Source organism: Engraulis encrasicolus, chromosome 2 (genome assembly GCF_034702125.1).
Source record: "Engraulis encrasicolus isolate BLACKSEA-1 chromosome 2, IST_EnEncr_1.0, whole genome shotgun sequence".
Taxonomy (NCBI): domain Eukaryota; kingdom Metazoa; phylum Chordata; class Actinopteri; order Clupeiformes; family Engraulidae; genus Engraulis; species Engraulis encrasicolus.
In genome coordinates this window covers 35269987-35286485 of record NC_085858.1, presented here as the reverse complement: position 1 = coordinate 35286485, position 16499 = coordinate 35269987, and the positions used below count along the sequence as shown (strand labels likewise).

Sequence of the window (16499 nt, the reverse complement as noted above, 5' to 3'; positions counted from 1 at the left end):
TAACGCCTGCACTACTCAAGACTGGGATGGTATGATTGTGTGTAAAGCTGGAACATCTTGATTGAATTCTTCAGAGTAGACCTAAAGAAGGGGTGCACATTTTTGTGACGGAGTCTCTCTGGGATGTTTTTAAAGATGATAACCACAGATAATGTACACCACCTGGCTGTTATATTGTAATGAGACAGTTTATGTGAAAAGTATAAGATCTACGGCTGTTGAACGAAAAGCATGGGGGGGGGGGTAGCAATCATCAGAGCTCTGGCAATCATCAGAGGCCAGTTGAAGAGATGCGACTTCATTTCCCAGCATGCCATGTGTAAATACTGCGCGTTGCGTCGTTACGTAGCGCGGGAATTTGAAGGCACCGAGATCAAAATGGCGGAACAACAACAAGAAAAGTGTCCCGATGCAAGGTGTGTTTTATCGTTTATTCAAGATTTAAGATGAAAACACGAGTTTTTAGGTCATTGTGTAGTTGTTTCCCCCCTAAGGGTTTATTTCTCTTATCTCGGGTGATAATTTTACATCTATAAAGCATGACAGACATTGATGATCATTCAGTTGTCTACTATCCAACAACTAATTTCAAGTTACACTAGGTGCGAGCAAACTCTTTGGTAGATAGGCGGCCTACACCTACACCAAATGTCACCTTTGTTGTGTTGAAATTTTGTGAACACTTTTTATTTGCTGACTTACTGTCATGTCGTTTCAGAAGTGGAAATGTCGGTCAAACGTCAGACGAGGTAAGTGATGCTGCTAGCAAAGCAACTCAAAACGTCATACACAACAAAAAGATGGTTTGATTTGACTTTGATTAGCAGTGTTGGGCAGTAATGCATTACAAAAGTAATTAATTACTGTAATGCATTACTTTTTGCTGTAATGCAGTAATGTAAGGCATTTCAGGGCTAAATAACTGTAGTTACAATGGATTACAATGACCTGGATTTGAGTAGTACAGTATTTAGTGTGGTGGGTCAGAAAGAAGCTATTCGTGAACCTGGTAGTCTTTACTCTGCATGCTGCCAAAAACACCTCCTGGATGGAAGGTGAAAAAGTCATGACTTATGACTGAGCTTGATACACACTGTATGACCAGATCCATATGGCTACAGTTATTTTGGCGAAAGTAACTAAAGTAATGCAAAAGTAGTGTAATGCCTTACATTTTAAATATTAATTAAATAGTAATATTGTAGTGTAAGGTATTGCTTTGAAAATACAGTAACCTGTAATCAGTAATGCATTACAGTTTTTGAGTAACTTGCCCAACACTGTTGATTAGATAAAGTTTGTGTCCAATACAGCTAAGCACGTTAAAGCCATCGGCAGCGATGTAGAGTTGCATGTTGAGGAGGTTGTTCTATTGAAATGCAGAATGAATATTACTTTTTTTCAGTCTGTTTTAATGTACTAGTCCTGGATATATATATATTTTTACATGAATAGAGTAGACTGATATAAAAAAAAGTTGACATCCTGTCACATAATATTTACTCCAGCCAATTCAATGAATCAGCTGATTCCGCATTGGAATTGCAATTATCACACTCCTTCAGTTACGTTGATGAGTGAAATCCCCTGTAAAAAGAAATATCTGGCAGGTCTTCTGCTTTTCATTCCAGCTTTTTAAACATTTATTCCAAAAAACATCCGAAAGGTTATACAAGATCAGCAGACAACTAGCAAACAGCGGTACCTTTTGGGAAAATATTTGGAGTAGGCCTATGTTAAATTTGTTTTAAAACGTAAACAAACGCTGCCCCCATTAGAATAGCTCATATCTCAGAAAGGGATTAGCCAAAAAATGTGGCATCACAGAGTACTGACAAGTCAAGGGAAGCGTGAGCAATACAACAGCATATTGAAATTGACTGAACTGGTCCTTCAACGAGTGAGTTCCCCCTAGTCAGTGTGTAAGAAGTGACTTTGTTGTTCTCTGGTATGTCCAATTGTCTACTGCAGATGGAAGTGCAAGAAAACCACAAGGAAATCAAAAGAAAACACAATGACTGTCCAAGTTCAGAAATACCCCCAAAGTCTCCCCGTGTGACGTCTCCCTCTATAGAGGATGACGTAGATCTGGAAGTTAACACAGAAGACACTGCTGCCAAACCCAAGGAAGATCCAGCATTGAGCCCACGCTCAAAGAGCAAATCTTGGAGGCGATCGACACGAAGCAGGCGGTCCCTACCTGCATTTCCCGGTGCCATTCAAAGTAAGTTCAACTAATGTTTTATTTTATATTTATATTGTAAGTGACAAGTGGGTACTTTCCTTCTGAATTTTTTTTCCCTCAAATCTCTGCTTACAGACCTGTGCAAGTCTATCAGCCTGTCCTTATCTGAGGAGGAAAGAGCCGAGAAATTAATGGAAGCAGCTATGAATGTAAGATGACATTTTTGGCAGAATGATTTCCACAGGAACACTTCAAGTTTGTTTCAAGGGCATGAATGTGTTATTGAAGTACCTACACACTGTTTTATTTAGATAGCTGTGGAGAAACTTCAGAAGGCTATGGTCACTGTGCCGGGTGCAGATCTAGAGATATTCCAAAAGCAAGGTAAGACAGTTTGGTTAACATTGTATTTGCTAATGGGTAGACATGTTCAAGGTTTCCCCCAGCACTTAATATTTAAGGTGGCCACCTTGACAACAAATGCCATCTACCTAGACCAGTTTAGATTAGATTAGTCCCTGAAAAGATAGATTTTGGATTGTGAGCGTCATTTATAATGTACTATAATGCAGATTATGTAATTTACTCCAACAAAATGTGTATGGTATTTTTATGTTTTATGTAATTTCATATGAAACTGCACAGCATATTGCACATTTCGGATACCGGCCAACCCCACCACCTTAATTAAAAAACAATTGCGGGAAAAGACTGCATGTTCCATGATAACCTGTGGATTGTGAGACCTGCAATGATCGACTGTCTTCCCTTCTCTCTGGTTGGAATGTTTAGTGGCAACCTTAAAAGAGCAGTGGCCTCGAGTGGCAAAAGAAATACGTGAAGAAAGCAGCAAAATTGAGCAGGGAAAAGAAGAAAATAACAAAACGTAAGTATTTGAACATTCCTTGTACAAACATATTGCAATAATATAATAATAATAATAATAATAATAATCAAACATTTAACTTTTGTAAATTTTGTTTTGTTTGTACTTGTTTTGTCTCAGCAAACCAAGTAACCCTAATCCTGAAAGGACTGTGACTCTGTGCGCCAATGCAATCAAGAGGTAACCTGATGTTGCATGGGCTTCATGGTTTTCCATTCAAATGTATTCAGTTAATGTTTTACATTGCAGCATTATCATATTACAATCTGTGGCTGCAGGTTGGAGACTGAGAGTGCAATGTGGGACGCGCTGCTTGAAAAGCATAAATCCAAAGCTGAACAACTAACAAAGTGAGTAAATTCATTCAAGCATAGCATTTTTTTTGTTTTTCCCAAGGGAAGAGAAGTTAGAAAAATTCACCCTTTTGTGCTTTCTGCAATGCAGGGCCATGGAGGAGGGGAAGGGTTTGCCTGTAGACCCCAAATTGGTGGCACAGTCCTCACAGAGCGCACTCATTGCCAGCAAACCAGAATACAACGCTATACTCTCGAGACAGACAAAACATCTCCACACCGTGGAACTCTTGGTAATGAACCTAAATCATTATTGTCATGGTTATTGTGATAATGTGGGTCTATAGGGGGGAGATAATTGGCAGCGGCGAGGAAATGGTCACATTGTGGTGAAGGACTTGTGAGCACAGAATGGCAGGTCAGAATCTACCCAGTTGAGGTAGCCTACACATGGTACTGTCCACTCAAAGTGCTCTGCTGGGTTTCAGTGTCATAGGTTTCATAGGTTTTCACAGTGTCATAGGTTTGCAGACATGAAGAGAATTTGAATAATGCATTCAGAACTTAGCAAAAGAAAGCATCTTGGTCTTAACCACATACATTTGACTTTTTTATGCTTTCATACTCTGAAAACAAACTTAAAAGCTTACCTTGATTTTCCAGCATAGAACTTATTGCTGAATCCAGATAGTATAATGACTCATTCAGAAAGTTATGTAAAATTGTCTTTTTTTAGTCAGTCATGGTGCATTAAAGAATGTCAAACCTTGCTTCACACAGAACAAACATGTACTTGTGCAACAGTGAGCGCAGTTCCATGCAAAGAATATTCCGATATCACACAGAATATTGTCAGCATTATGTTTTAAACAATTTCCAGAATCTTCAGTTCACATGCAAACCGAATCCTGCCACCATTCCCTTTTTAAATATGGAATACTCCTCACATGTAACGGCGCTCAATGTAAGTGTCACTATGGCTGGTTGTCTTGTTGCTCAACACTATTCATGTGCTTTCCCATCAGCTGAATACCCAGAGGAAGATGTGCAAAGAGCTGCTGTCCTTCCAGGAGAGCTGTGAGAGAGACATTAAGGAGATCAGTGCCAAACTGGGTATGTTCCTTCCAAGCCTAGTCAGATAGACAGTTCCCTGTTCCCAGTAAGACTTAGGGTGGCACTCGGACTAGTTCCTCCAGTCCTTTTCCTGTTGCTTGTGTCCTTGTGATGTAAGGCTCGACATCATTGATGTTCAAAGTTTTATTCAATATCTCGCAAAAGCACAATTCAAATGTCATCTCCTTTTGCAATTGGGATGTTGAATGGGGCAATGGGGGTTGAATCGTATATTGAATCTCGTTTGCAATTAGGATGTTGAATTGCTCTGCCTACATTGAGGGAAACTTATTTTCTCCACGGAGGTGGGAGCGACACTGAGGCTATAGGCCACAAGCAACAGGAAAGGATGTGAGAAATTAGTTTGAAGACTGCTGCTGTTAATTCCAGCGCCACAGTTCAAGGTCTGAAGCGATTGCAATGCTTCCTTCGTGTGTGTGTGTGTGTGTGTGTGTGTGTGTGTGTGTGTGTGTGTGTGTGTGTGTGTGTGTGTGTGTGTTGTCACAAGACCTTAACATCATCGGGGTGACATTAAAATCAAAATTAAGGACCATATTAGAACAGTATGATCTGGAGCAATGGGATCCAGCTGTGTATAGGTTGATCAGCAATGACTAGTAGTCACAATTATTATAATAACGCTAACGATGATGATTAAACCAAGGAAGTATTTGCGTTTTTTTTTTTTTAATCCATTGGCATTTAGCTATTTTAAAAAATGCCATTTTATTAAAGTGCCATACGTGTGACTTGATTTTAATTGCTTGATTTTCTTGCAGCTGAACGGGCAGGTTTTGATGATATCCCTTGTCCCTTGAAGGATCCACACCCAGCACTGAAAGGATCCGCACCCAGCTCAACATCTTAATCTTGACTCAAAAACTCCAAAGGCATTTGTGCTGTTCAATATTATTTTTAATATTGCCAGTCAATGCCAGTACACAGGTCTTCATCAAACTCAGACCAAGGTATTTATAAGTAAGGTTGTGAACAATGACTTTGATGGCTTCATTCATGTCCTGCCTTCAAGTTGTTGTTGTTGTTTTTTTATGTGTTTCATTTGCCACCAAACAAATGTCAATATTTAATCCTATGGGCTTGTATATAAAACTTAATGTTTGTTCATATTTGGCAAGACTGTTCTACCAAGAGTCTGACTAACCTCTGTATGCCATGAGCTATTATAAAATACAATACTCTTCAATGGCCACAAGATGGCACTATAGTCTTGCTGTTGATTGTAACTGGTTATCATGTCTGCACCTTGTCACTGTATGTCAAACCAGATTTGTCATGTAACTGATAAAAAAAATAAAATGGTAAGAATAATAAAATCAAAGCATTGCAAAATGCATTTTTGAAATGACACGAATTTTGTCAAATGGCCTCATGAAGATTGTAATGTTTTGAAGGGGGGGGGGGTGCAACCAGCGCACTTTCCGCCACCGACCCTACATGTTCTACTACTACTACTACTACAGCATTCTCATGTGTTTGAGAGGACACTAGTCTGTGAGCACCGGGTGTCCTCCTCCCTACTCCAGCTCTGCATCCACCCTCCCATCCCTGTGTGTCCCCTGTCCGTTCAGGGGCTCACCCCACCCCCACTGCCTCTTCCCCTCTCCTCTCTCCCCTCTTCCCTAGATTGCTGGGGCACTGAGGCAGAACGAAGCTCTGACATTGTGCCAGTGATTCACATTCATTTTCTCTCTCTCTCTCTCTCTCTCTCTCTCTCTCTCTCTCTCTCTCTCTCTCTCTCTCTCTCTCTCTCTCTCTCTCTCTCTCTCTCTCTCTCTGATCCACTACTCATCCCAGGGTACCACACTTTCACCTTTACTGGTATATCCAGTAGTCTTGTATCTATGTGTGTTTATGTGCTGGTGTGTGTAACTACAGATTCTTGTGGGATGCAATACTGCTTAACTGCATACAGATGTGGTGCCAGCAATTATGCACCGGAGCACTGTGTGTGTGTGTGTGTGTGTGTGTGTGTGTGTGTGTGTGTGTGTGTGTGTGTGTGTGTGTGTGTGTGTGTGTGTGTGTGTGTGTGTGTGTGTGTCCTTTGGCCTTGGGAATGTTTTCTAGGAAGTCCATCTCAATCATTTCGTCACCGTTTTCCCATTATAAAACGGCAAATTAAATTCTGTGGCTGTATTTTTGTATGGAGAGAATTAGAGCACGGTGGGAATAAGATTGAAGCAGTGTGGGAGAAAAGTGGGGTTAAGTCCTCGGCAATGGAGGCTCTGGGGGTGGTGCAAGGCGAGGGGGATCGATTCTTATTTAGATGAAAATGAGGCAGAGCTTGTGGGCTGAGAAAATGCATTGGCCTTTAAACAACCCAGAATGGGCAGGACTATCCATTTAAGATACCAAGAGAAAGACGTGTTGGTTCTAAGAAATGTTTGCAACGATGCGGTGTGCTTTTAAAAGCGCACATGTACAGTTTCGTACCCAAATTGACCAGAATAAATTATTAGGGTGCGGTACTACTAACAAATAAAATAAGATGTCATCAAGTGATGTTAAGATTCGGATGAAGCACCCTTGGCCTCCAACTCCCAGGAGTGGGGGGCCGACATGATTGAAAAGTTGTCAGTTTCATCGGATATACGGAGCGTGTGCCGCTGGAGGAGGCGAGGATGCGCAGCGCGCCGTATTCGCCTCTGCCCTGTAGGCCCCACAGTTTATCTTGGAGCAGTGGTAATGACTTCAGTCCAAGGCTCGCCTCGCAGCCTCCCCGGCCTATACTCTTACTCTCACTTCAGATTGATTAGTGGCAGATTGTGCTGGAGGGATGTGCCGAGCGTCAGCATAAACCCGGGCCAGTTTTTGTCCCGCTCCCCTCCCTACACCCATCATCTCACGGTCGCGAGACGCACCACCAGCCTGCGCCTGCCTCTTTCCTACTGTGCATTCCGCGAGCCGTACGTCAGACAGGAATGTTTCACTCATCTAAGTGATAAACTACCACGCAGAAACGTCCACGTTTGCAGAAAGAAAAAAACCCAAACAACAACCTCTTGTTTTTAATCTACACGCGTACAACAATGCGTCTTGTTTTCTAAAGCCAGAGAAACTTGAACTCCAATATCCAAACTATTTTGAGAGCAGTCTGAAGTTTGTGGTTCCCTCATTGAGCATGATATCCCAGTTAGGCTAACTGAAGTGGTCCTTTAAAATTATGTTACTGGGGAGAAGAAACAATTAATGGAAGTGCAAACAAACGCCATTCCTGACAACCAAATGATTGTGTCAATTTGCCCATATATAATACTCAAAGTGGACATAAAGCCTATGTGCACACATACAGAAGACCTTACACACAGGTATTACACATATCATTACACACACCACATATAGCACACTCTTACATACATTCAGCCCAAGACAGGTCTCTCTCTCTCTCTCTCTCTCTCTCTCTCTCTCTCTCTCTCTCTCTCTCTCTCTCTCTCTCTCTCTCTCTCACACACACACACACACTTACTCACTCACTCACACACACACACAGTATAAAGTAGCCTATACAAAGGAAAAGTGTCCCTGTTTTACGCAAAGATATGCATGCAAGATGCAACAATGTCGCCCAATGCATGGACGAGGTCGCTTTTATCCCAAATTACTTTGTCTGTGTGGCATATTATTTGACCTGCCTGCGATCGTTGTTCATTTATTTATTAAATGTAGGCAAATAAGAGTAGGCCTAACCTGTAGGGCACGGGATGGCATGAACAACAGAGATGGTTTTGAACGAGTAAATGTCTGGGAATCGTATGCTATACGCTCTTACTTATCATAACCTGCCATGGTTGTTTACAATACCCTTATTGGCTCGTTTCAGGTGAATGTATCACAACACATGAGATTTGTTTCATTTGTTCACGCTAAGAAAAAACTACTAACACAAACCCCCTGGAGGTTTAGAAATGTACAACAACCTCCTCATGGGCGATGACGTAGCTGTGAGTATCGACGGAGTGCGCGAGACTACAGTGGTGTGTGTGTGTTCCAAGGAGTGGGGAAAAGGAGACAACCACTAGCTAAAGAAAGCAAGGAGAAAGAGAGGCAAGTCAAGCATAGTAAGATAGAAGAAAAAGTCGACCAGAGGTGGCGAGTTGGAAGCATGTGGGGTTGACTTTTAATCTGTGTCGAGTTGGTCGTGTTTTCGAATTGTTTTTTTTTTAATTAGCCACATACCTGGTTAAATCCAGTTGAAGCGCGAGGAGAACCCTGCGACTGGCTCTGGTCCTTGTTAAGGACCCGTTGAACAGCTAGCTGGCTACATGGTATTTTGTTGTCGCTAGCTTAGCTAATAGCCTGCGAGGTAGCTCCATTGCAAGAAGAAATTGTTGAAAGTAAGTGGTTTTGCATTGAGGTAATGCATTGTGTTGCAAGACATTTCATAAATGCTTCGCTGTTGCACCACATGTAGGTTTGCGGTGTTGACTGCTTTCCGTCAGTTGATTCGGCATTTTTTCCATGGTATTCGTTTCTCTTTCAGGGTTAGCTACCAAACGTTGTCATTTACGTGAGCTAGCTTTTCTTGCTTGGTAGCTAGCTCGATTTAGCACGGCAGTGAAAAGGTTGCTAGCTCGCTTGCAGGTTAACTAGTCGATTTATTTAGACTTGCTTGGTCTCCGATTGCCCATGGAAAACATTGAATTGTACTGTCAAATCATTACACGGCTACATTGTAGATGGCATAGGAAGTTGCACTTATCTGACTGAACTGTCGGGGCCAAGACTCTGGTTTAATTAGCCCGTATTGCTGTCTGGTGCCTAGCTACTTTCTACTTGCGAAAACAATGCACTGTATTGACCGAACGCACTGAGAACAGAGGTTAGGGTTCATAAACATATTTTGAAGCGCTTTGATTGTGCCATTCGATTAGGGTGACAGTCTGTTTGACAGACACATTTTGTCTGTGTGGCTGTGTTCGTTGTTTTTTTTACCACTTAAAACATTATTGCTATTTCCACTAAGAAAGCTGTTGTCTGAACCAGCTCCCCTTTTGGGTGCATGTGGTATTATCTTATCGGGCAAGTCGGTAACATTCGTGGCCAGCAAATCCTCATTGTTGTTGCTGGTAGTGAAACTAGCCTAATCCAACCTTTGATGTTTTGCTTTTAAATTGTAATCTTTGTTTATTTTTAATTCTGTGTAACATTAGCTAATCGTGTGATATCCGTTGCATTGTTTTTCGAGATACTCTTTACATTGTTAGTTGACTATCTTTTCATCCGATTGTTGGTTAAAAAAAGACTTCTGTGGAAGTATGGATGATCAGACCCGGATGCTGGCGGGTCTGGGAGCACTCGGCGGATTAACACCAGCCGATGTTGACCCTGACTCGGTTCGGAAGCAGCAGCTCGGCCAGCCTCAGCAGGACATTGGGGATATTCTTCAACAAATAATGGCCATCACAGACGAGAGCCTTGACGAAGCGCAGGCAAGGTAAGGCATTCAAGAGACGGGTGGTTGTGGAAACTCAGTGCATTCAACATTCTTCTAAATGCTCACGAAATAATCAAAACTGTTATACTTTTGTGTAGGCCTATGCAGCACTCTTATTTGCTTGTGTTTTAACTGAAAGCATTGACACCAGCGTATTGTGTCCATGGGTGTAAAACATTGACTGAATCCTGAAATAACTCATATCACATTTTCCAGCATTATATGGTGCAAAACTCTTAATAACCCTTGATTAACTATTAATTAAAAATGACAATGCTGTCGACTTGACTTGTGCATTTGGCCACATGTCAACACATGACATAGGTGCATGTTTGGTGGCTATTTTCAGACCAGAAAGTGGTCCATTATCTGAATATTTTGCTCATGACAAAGGTGAATGAAGTCCACGAGCAGAGCCTAGTTCTAGATCCCTATTGCTGACAGATGTAACGACAATACAGCTAGTTAAAGCCTGAGGAGTAACAGTGTTGCACATGTCTGTTTTGTTTACGCGATAGGGAGGTGTAAAATTGTTGCGTTTTAAAATCTGTTAATTCTGCTCTCTTACTTTGTACCTGTATCAGCAATGTAGTGAAAACGTGCCTTCTAAAGCCATTTGGTATCTGCGCTGGCCAAACTGCGAGCTTCACTAGATGAATGAATTAGATTAATCTGCTACCTTGTCATTAGCATAGATAATCAGGGAGGTCTTAATTAAGTCATCGCCGTCGTGCAGAGACGGCTTTCAAATTTAAATGGATGTTTAGTAATGTAACGTTTCTGGTGCATGATATGATAAGGCCTCAGAACTCTTTGCATGGCAGAAGATCAACATCAATACACCTTGCCTAATGCAAGTTTATTATTATTATTTTTTAATTGTGTGTTTTATTTCTTGTAGTTATTTATTTTGCACGCCCTCTTGTACATAAAATAACAAATGCAGGCAATCGTCACGGTGTGCTCTCTGCACCCACAGCTGTCACATATCACAACGGAATATTCATGCGGTGTGGTTGTATATGAGCTCGGGAAAGGTCATCTGAAATTGAAGCTGGGGGAATTCGCACAGAAGCCGCTTTATAATGCGAGGCAGCGGCCACTCGGCGGTGTGTCATTAGCTTGTGATTTTCCACCAAACCATTTGGCCACCTCGTTCTCTTAATTAATTCACTCTTCTTTCACCCCCTCCCTCCCTGGTGTTCATCCTTTTCATTGTATGCAGGGTGCAATCAATTCTCCTATAATGTGTACCCGAACGCAGCTGTCCACAAATCGAGTTTCTATTAATGAGATAGGGGCGGGCGCTTCATAGACAGGTTATGAAGGCAAGGATATTGCCGTTGCGTTTGATGATATGATGGCGGAAATTTTATGTTTTTATGTTATGGCTTATTTACTTTGTTTATACAGCTTTGTAGTTGGTACATATTCATGGACTTCGAAGCTATGGTTTGGAAAAAAATATGAGTGATCTAATTATTATCATTATCTTAAATTTATTTTTTTTAGTGTATCATTTAATTTTTACATTGTTTCCTTTTTGATCCCTCTGAATTAGCTATATCGGAGCTCACAGTAGTATTAATGGTCACACATTTTGCAGGCTCACACGCGCATTGTTTGTTAATGGCCTGAGCATGGAGGCAAATCCACTTAATGCCAGTCTAGTAACTGTTCAGTGTTCAGTCGTTGGGACTTTCTACATCACTGCCACCCTAACACCCCGCCACACACACACACACACACACACACACACCCTCCCTTACAAGTCTGTCATGGGATTAGTCAGTGTGTCATTCACGGGATTAGGCCATATGTAATTCATGCATGTACACACATGGCTTGGCCTTGGCTTGCTTGCAGTCTGCTGCCTTTCTTAGGTTGCTTTACTGGACAGCGCGGTCTGGCCAAGCAAGTCATGAGAACCAGTCAGCTGAGAGAGAGACAGTGTGCTTGGGTTCACGTGGGGTCACCAGGAGCCTGTATGACACCCCCCCCCTCCCCCAACCACCACCACCACCCACTCCCTCCGTGGATGAGAAGTGGTTGCTCAGTAGTTCTATTGGATCAGGACCAACGTGGGGCTTATTTGTGGCTCTCATCTGGGGTGCAATATGGGATTTGCCTGCAGTGTGTGTCGGAGGGGTCCCTTTGAGTTCCCAATGCTACTGTACTGAGTGAGTGAGTGAGCGAGCTCTGAAGCCTCTGTTTCACCACCTCGTTGACGGCATTCTCTGAAACGGATATGACAGTTTTTTTTCTGTCTGCTGTGTATAAAGGAGGGAATATAATTTCAGTGAGCCCTCAAAGACTTTTTTTAGGAGGAGGAGAAAATGTAGAACATTTCCTTCCCACTGCCTACCTGAATTCCTATCTGAAAGGATATAATGAGTAGTTGGAGTTTCTTTTAATACCTCATGAATTATTTCCTGTTTTCATCCAAGGCACCTTTCACCCAGCCTCCCTGTCTTTTAAGTGTATGAACTCGAGGCAGGCAAATGTGTTAGCAATTTCAGAAGCTTAGGGCCACATGCAGAACAGATGCGAGCAGCACACACATTCAAAGTGCTTCTCATCGTCCAATCCTTTGGAAAGCTCTGGTATGAGCATGGGAGAAGAATCCGCCTTGTACACCCCACCCCCCCTCTGTGCCCCCGTCTTTTTGAGCATAAATGCCAGGTAGTGTTTGGTTGGCTCGGGGCGATGCCAGCATACACAGCTGGCACTGGCAGCCACACCGCCCTCCCTACCTACCCACCTACCCACCCCCCATTCTCTCACCCTGTTGCCCTGTGTCCAGATGCTGGTCAGAGGAGGCTCCGACGCAGTGGGGCGGAACTGACGGCCCCTCGGAGGGAGGGGGAGCTGGAGCTGGGGGGGGCACGGCGGGGGGTGCCCTGCCTCTCAACTTCCAGCACAGGTCAGTACAGGACCGAGCATGAGCACCCCCCCACACCGTCTCCCCACACCACCACCTCCACCTCCTCCTCCTCCTCCTCTGCTGCTTCCCCCCTGATTGTATCTCCATACCAACGGCAGCCTGATCTCTTACTCTTCACTGCAGTGAGAAAACAGGACTACCATACACGGGCTACTACAGTTAGTAGTATGCACTGCACAGTACAGTACACTGTATGCTCACTTGCACGGCACGCTACTACAAGACTGCCGGACACGCGGCGGCGCAACCGAATGTAATCAGGCATGGCCCATTTCACTCCTTTTTGGATAATCAGCAGTGGGGGACGGAGGGACAAGGTGGATCCATCTCCCCTAATGCATCGTGTCTTCACCTCCCATTTGTATATGACACCCGTGTTTGATGGCAGCCTTGGTTGCCGTGGCGGCGCTCAGTAAATTTATGGATTATAGCTGAGAATCCCGCAGGAATGTGACACGAATGCCAGGTTCCGTTTCATGTGAATCTGCTGATTGTAAGCCAAAAGAAACGGTATTTGATGATGTATTTTGCTTTGAGGAGGAGAGGTATGAATGGAAAAAACGTATGGCCCTGTCTACTGTACATTAGTTAAGCTGTTTTCAGATGTTGACTCCATTGATGAGAAAAGGTACAGGGTGGCAGCTGAAGAATTGGAGAAAATATGCGCTTCTAATGCGGGGAAAAACTTGATTTCCGAACACCCAGTAACATCTGTTTTTTCAGAACTTGGACTGTACAAACTTGAACTTGCTTGCAGGCTACTATGATAATTTTAACCTTTTTTTATTAGAATAGTTCAAGTATTTACAAGTTTCCTCTCTCATTACCTGCCTGAAGAGAAAAAACAGCATGAGATTAGATCACTAAAAGCTGGTTTATGGTTCTGGAGAGGACACTCTCCATCACTTCCACCTTTGCCCTATGCTGTCATACAACCATTTCAGATGAGCATCTCATTTGGCTAGCTGGTTGGCTCACCAGTCCTAGGCTCGCAGCAACATGTTTACTAAATATCTAAATATGAGTGGGGTTGGTTCGTTTAATTGCTTGTTGGATTTTTTTTTTTTAATCAAGTTACCTAGAAATAAGTACAGTCAGTTATGATGTATACTTTTTGGCACAAACCTACATCTGAAGCTTAGTTTTTGTTTTGTTTTGGAGGGGGATTGTAAGCCGGGCTTTTTCGTGACACGATACCTCTGGGTCCCTGCTTTGCCAAATTTCTTCCTGTAGTTTAAATCATTTTTGGGTCTTTTGCTTGGTTTTCCTGGATACAGATAAGTAATCAGTTTGCCAATAGTTTTTCTTAAGTCACAGGTAACATAGACAGACTAATGTGCACTGTATAAAAACCTATGTTTTTAAATGATTGACTGCTACTCTGCTTTACAAAATGTTGAGGTTATTACTGACTACTGAACAAATGGTTTTAATCACGTTGCTTGTTGCTTAAAAAGTATTTTGAAGTGGTCCACTTCTCTTGTGTGGCCAAGGTGAAAAGCAATGTAATGTTTGCAGTGTTCTGTTTTGAGTGACACAACTGATAGTACAATTAGCATGATCAGGTGTCTTGTGTCAACAGTTGCTCAGTAAGTAGTACTGATGTATTCTCTGGGTTTGATGGTGTTAAGCTTCATGTGTCATATTAGTCTGATAGCTTTGGTCTTGGCTCTTCCTGTCAAAGTGCTCTGGTGGTGGATATGTAAAGAGATTGTTTGCAGTATCACTGTCGGCACATTATCATCTTGCATTTGACTACAAATACAAGATGATGCATTGATTGTGAGGGTTGTCACTTGAATGTCAATATTGGACAGAAATTAAACCAGTACTGCAGATGAAGTTTGTGTGAGCAGAGGGTTTTGACCCATTGGCTTAAAAATTGCCTTTCTTGAGGAAAACCGTTTTCTTGAGGAAAACCGTTTTCATAAGACAGTTGAATTCAATATTTTGTCTTGTTGTATGGAGACACATGTTGGTTGTAGGCCTTTATGAGTTTATTACCAAAATTTTTCTTCCATTTGGTTCACTTTGTTTCAGTAACATTGACAAATATTTGTAAAGCTTTAAGTAAAAAATACTGTGCAAGCTAGGCTATATCTCGAATGCACTGTGTAATATGCACCTAATGCTGTTTAAAAAAAGTGCAGTGGCTGGGTTTGAAGTGTCTTGCGAGACTGAAGTGGGTGGAACTGTAATTACAAGGCTTGGTTTTCCTCTTTTGGGTCGTCGGTGGCTTGCGGGTTGAAGCCATGAAGTTTATGGGCCCTGTCCTCACCCGAGGCCAACAGTGTTTAGAGTGCATCCTCGACAACGCTGCAAGTTTACACAAGCGGTGCTCTGCCTGTGTCGAGACCTGACCTGTCAAAAAAAAGTATAGAAGCAAGTTCACCTTATTGTGGTCGGTGGCATCGCCGATATCAATTGAATAAAAACGTAAATGTGTGCCTTTGTGTTCTGAAAAACGTTGGTTGGTATTTACGTTGCAACAAGGTAATATAGAATATCGATTTGGTATTATTTGAAAAGAAAAACAAATGTGGATTTCTGGACACAATTCTGCCTTTTTTCATGAGAAGAAGGCTGTGTCTGCGTTGTATTAGTTAGTCGGTGGATGTACCAGTGCTACAGTAGAAGTGGCCCACAGAGAGCTGAATACAAGCCGCTATTGGTCTGCCAGATGCCGTCGTAGCACATGAGCGGGAAAAGTGACATTTTCGTAGCAGCCCCTTACACACACTGACATTATCACTCATGTCTAGGTTACCGGTCTCCAGGAAAAAAAAGGGTAGGCTGGAAAAGAGAAGCCGTTGTCAGGTGTCCTTTCGCAAAGACATGCTCCCACCGCATCTCAATACAGATATTTATTTATATAGGCTATGTATTTTTTTTACAAGGCATTTTTGAAGGGTGTTGTCATTGGGCATTCAGCACAAACTCAGCTGAGGGTTTGTGGGAGATCATTGTGAGTTCCCCTGTCGTCACTGCTCCCCGTGCTGACTGACAAGAGTGCACTGAGCAGGGGACAGCAGCAGCAGACTGATGTGCTGCCAAGGCAGGGCAGGCAGGCAGGCACCCACACTATTACTATCATCTGGCTCTCAGACTGAACTTTCATAAATTTCATAAACGGCTCGTTTTTTTTTTTTTCAAGGTTTTGCCAGCAACTGTCAAATGCCTGATGGTGATGATTGCAGATTAATATATTAAATTTTTTTTTAAAAAAATTGCATGATTCAATACATTTCTACATTATTTATTTTTGTGTGTTTCATTAGTCTGTGGCTGTTAAGTTGGGGAAAAAGGGTTTTGCTATTTTTGTTGTCTGTTTTGAGCCATCAGCAAGAATTGGAAACAGATGTCAATCAGTAGTGTATGTTACTCATGGTGAAGGGTGAGATTGTGACTAGGTGAAGTTTTTGGACATGAACATTTGGGGTACTGGTATATTTCCCCGAAGAAGAAAAAAAGATTCAGCCTGTGGCGAGAAAACAAAGGTTTCATTTTAATTTGAAGAGACTTCTTTCATTCAAGCCAGCAATATGTTTTAATATCTGAAAATATCCCTCATGTTGTCAGTGCAGATTGTGGAGTGAGGACTCTTGCATAGTTAATCACGGGATTGA

The 16499-nt window shown here is 42.3% G+C and overlaps 2 protein-coding genes across 5 annotated transcripts in view; both read left to right on the top strand.

Annotated features, from left to right (window-relative positions):
- The first annotated feature begins 317 nt into the window (after positions 1-317).
- LOC134462214 (uncharacterized) lies at positions 318-5845 on the top strand. Its single transcript, XM_063215126.1, has 11 exons — positions 318-416; positions 719-749; positions 1972-2224; positions 2321-2394; positions 2497-2569; positions 2978-3071; positions 3192-3251; positions 3350-3421; positions 3516-3657; positions 4390-4477; positions 5257-5845. The coding sequence occupies exons 1-11, from the start codon at positions 379-381 to the stop codon at positions 5343-5345; spliced, it is 1014 nt and encodes a 337-aa protein (XP_063071196.1). The 5' UTR covers positions 318-378; the 3' UTR covers positions 5346-5845.
- A 2599-nt stretch (positions 5846-8444) lies between these two features.
- pbx4 (pre-B-cell leukemia transcription factor 4) overlaps positions 8445-16499 on the top strand; it is a 50297-nt gene continuing 42242 nt past the window's right edge. For 2 of the 4 annotated variants that reach the window (XM_063187574.1, XM_063187556.1), the window contains exons 1-3: positions 8548-8829; positions 9737-9929; positions 12733-12852. In XM_063187574.1, coding sequence (XP_063043644.1) covers positions 9751-9929; positions 12733-12852 — 299 coding nt within the window. In that variant the 5' untranslated portion in view covers positions 8548-8829; positions 9737-9750. The other 2 variants (XM_063187565.1, XM_063187580.1) reach the window with 2 other exon arrangements.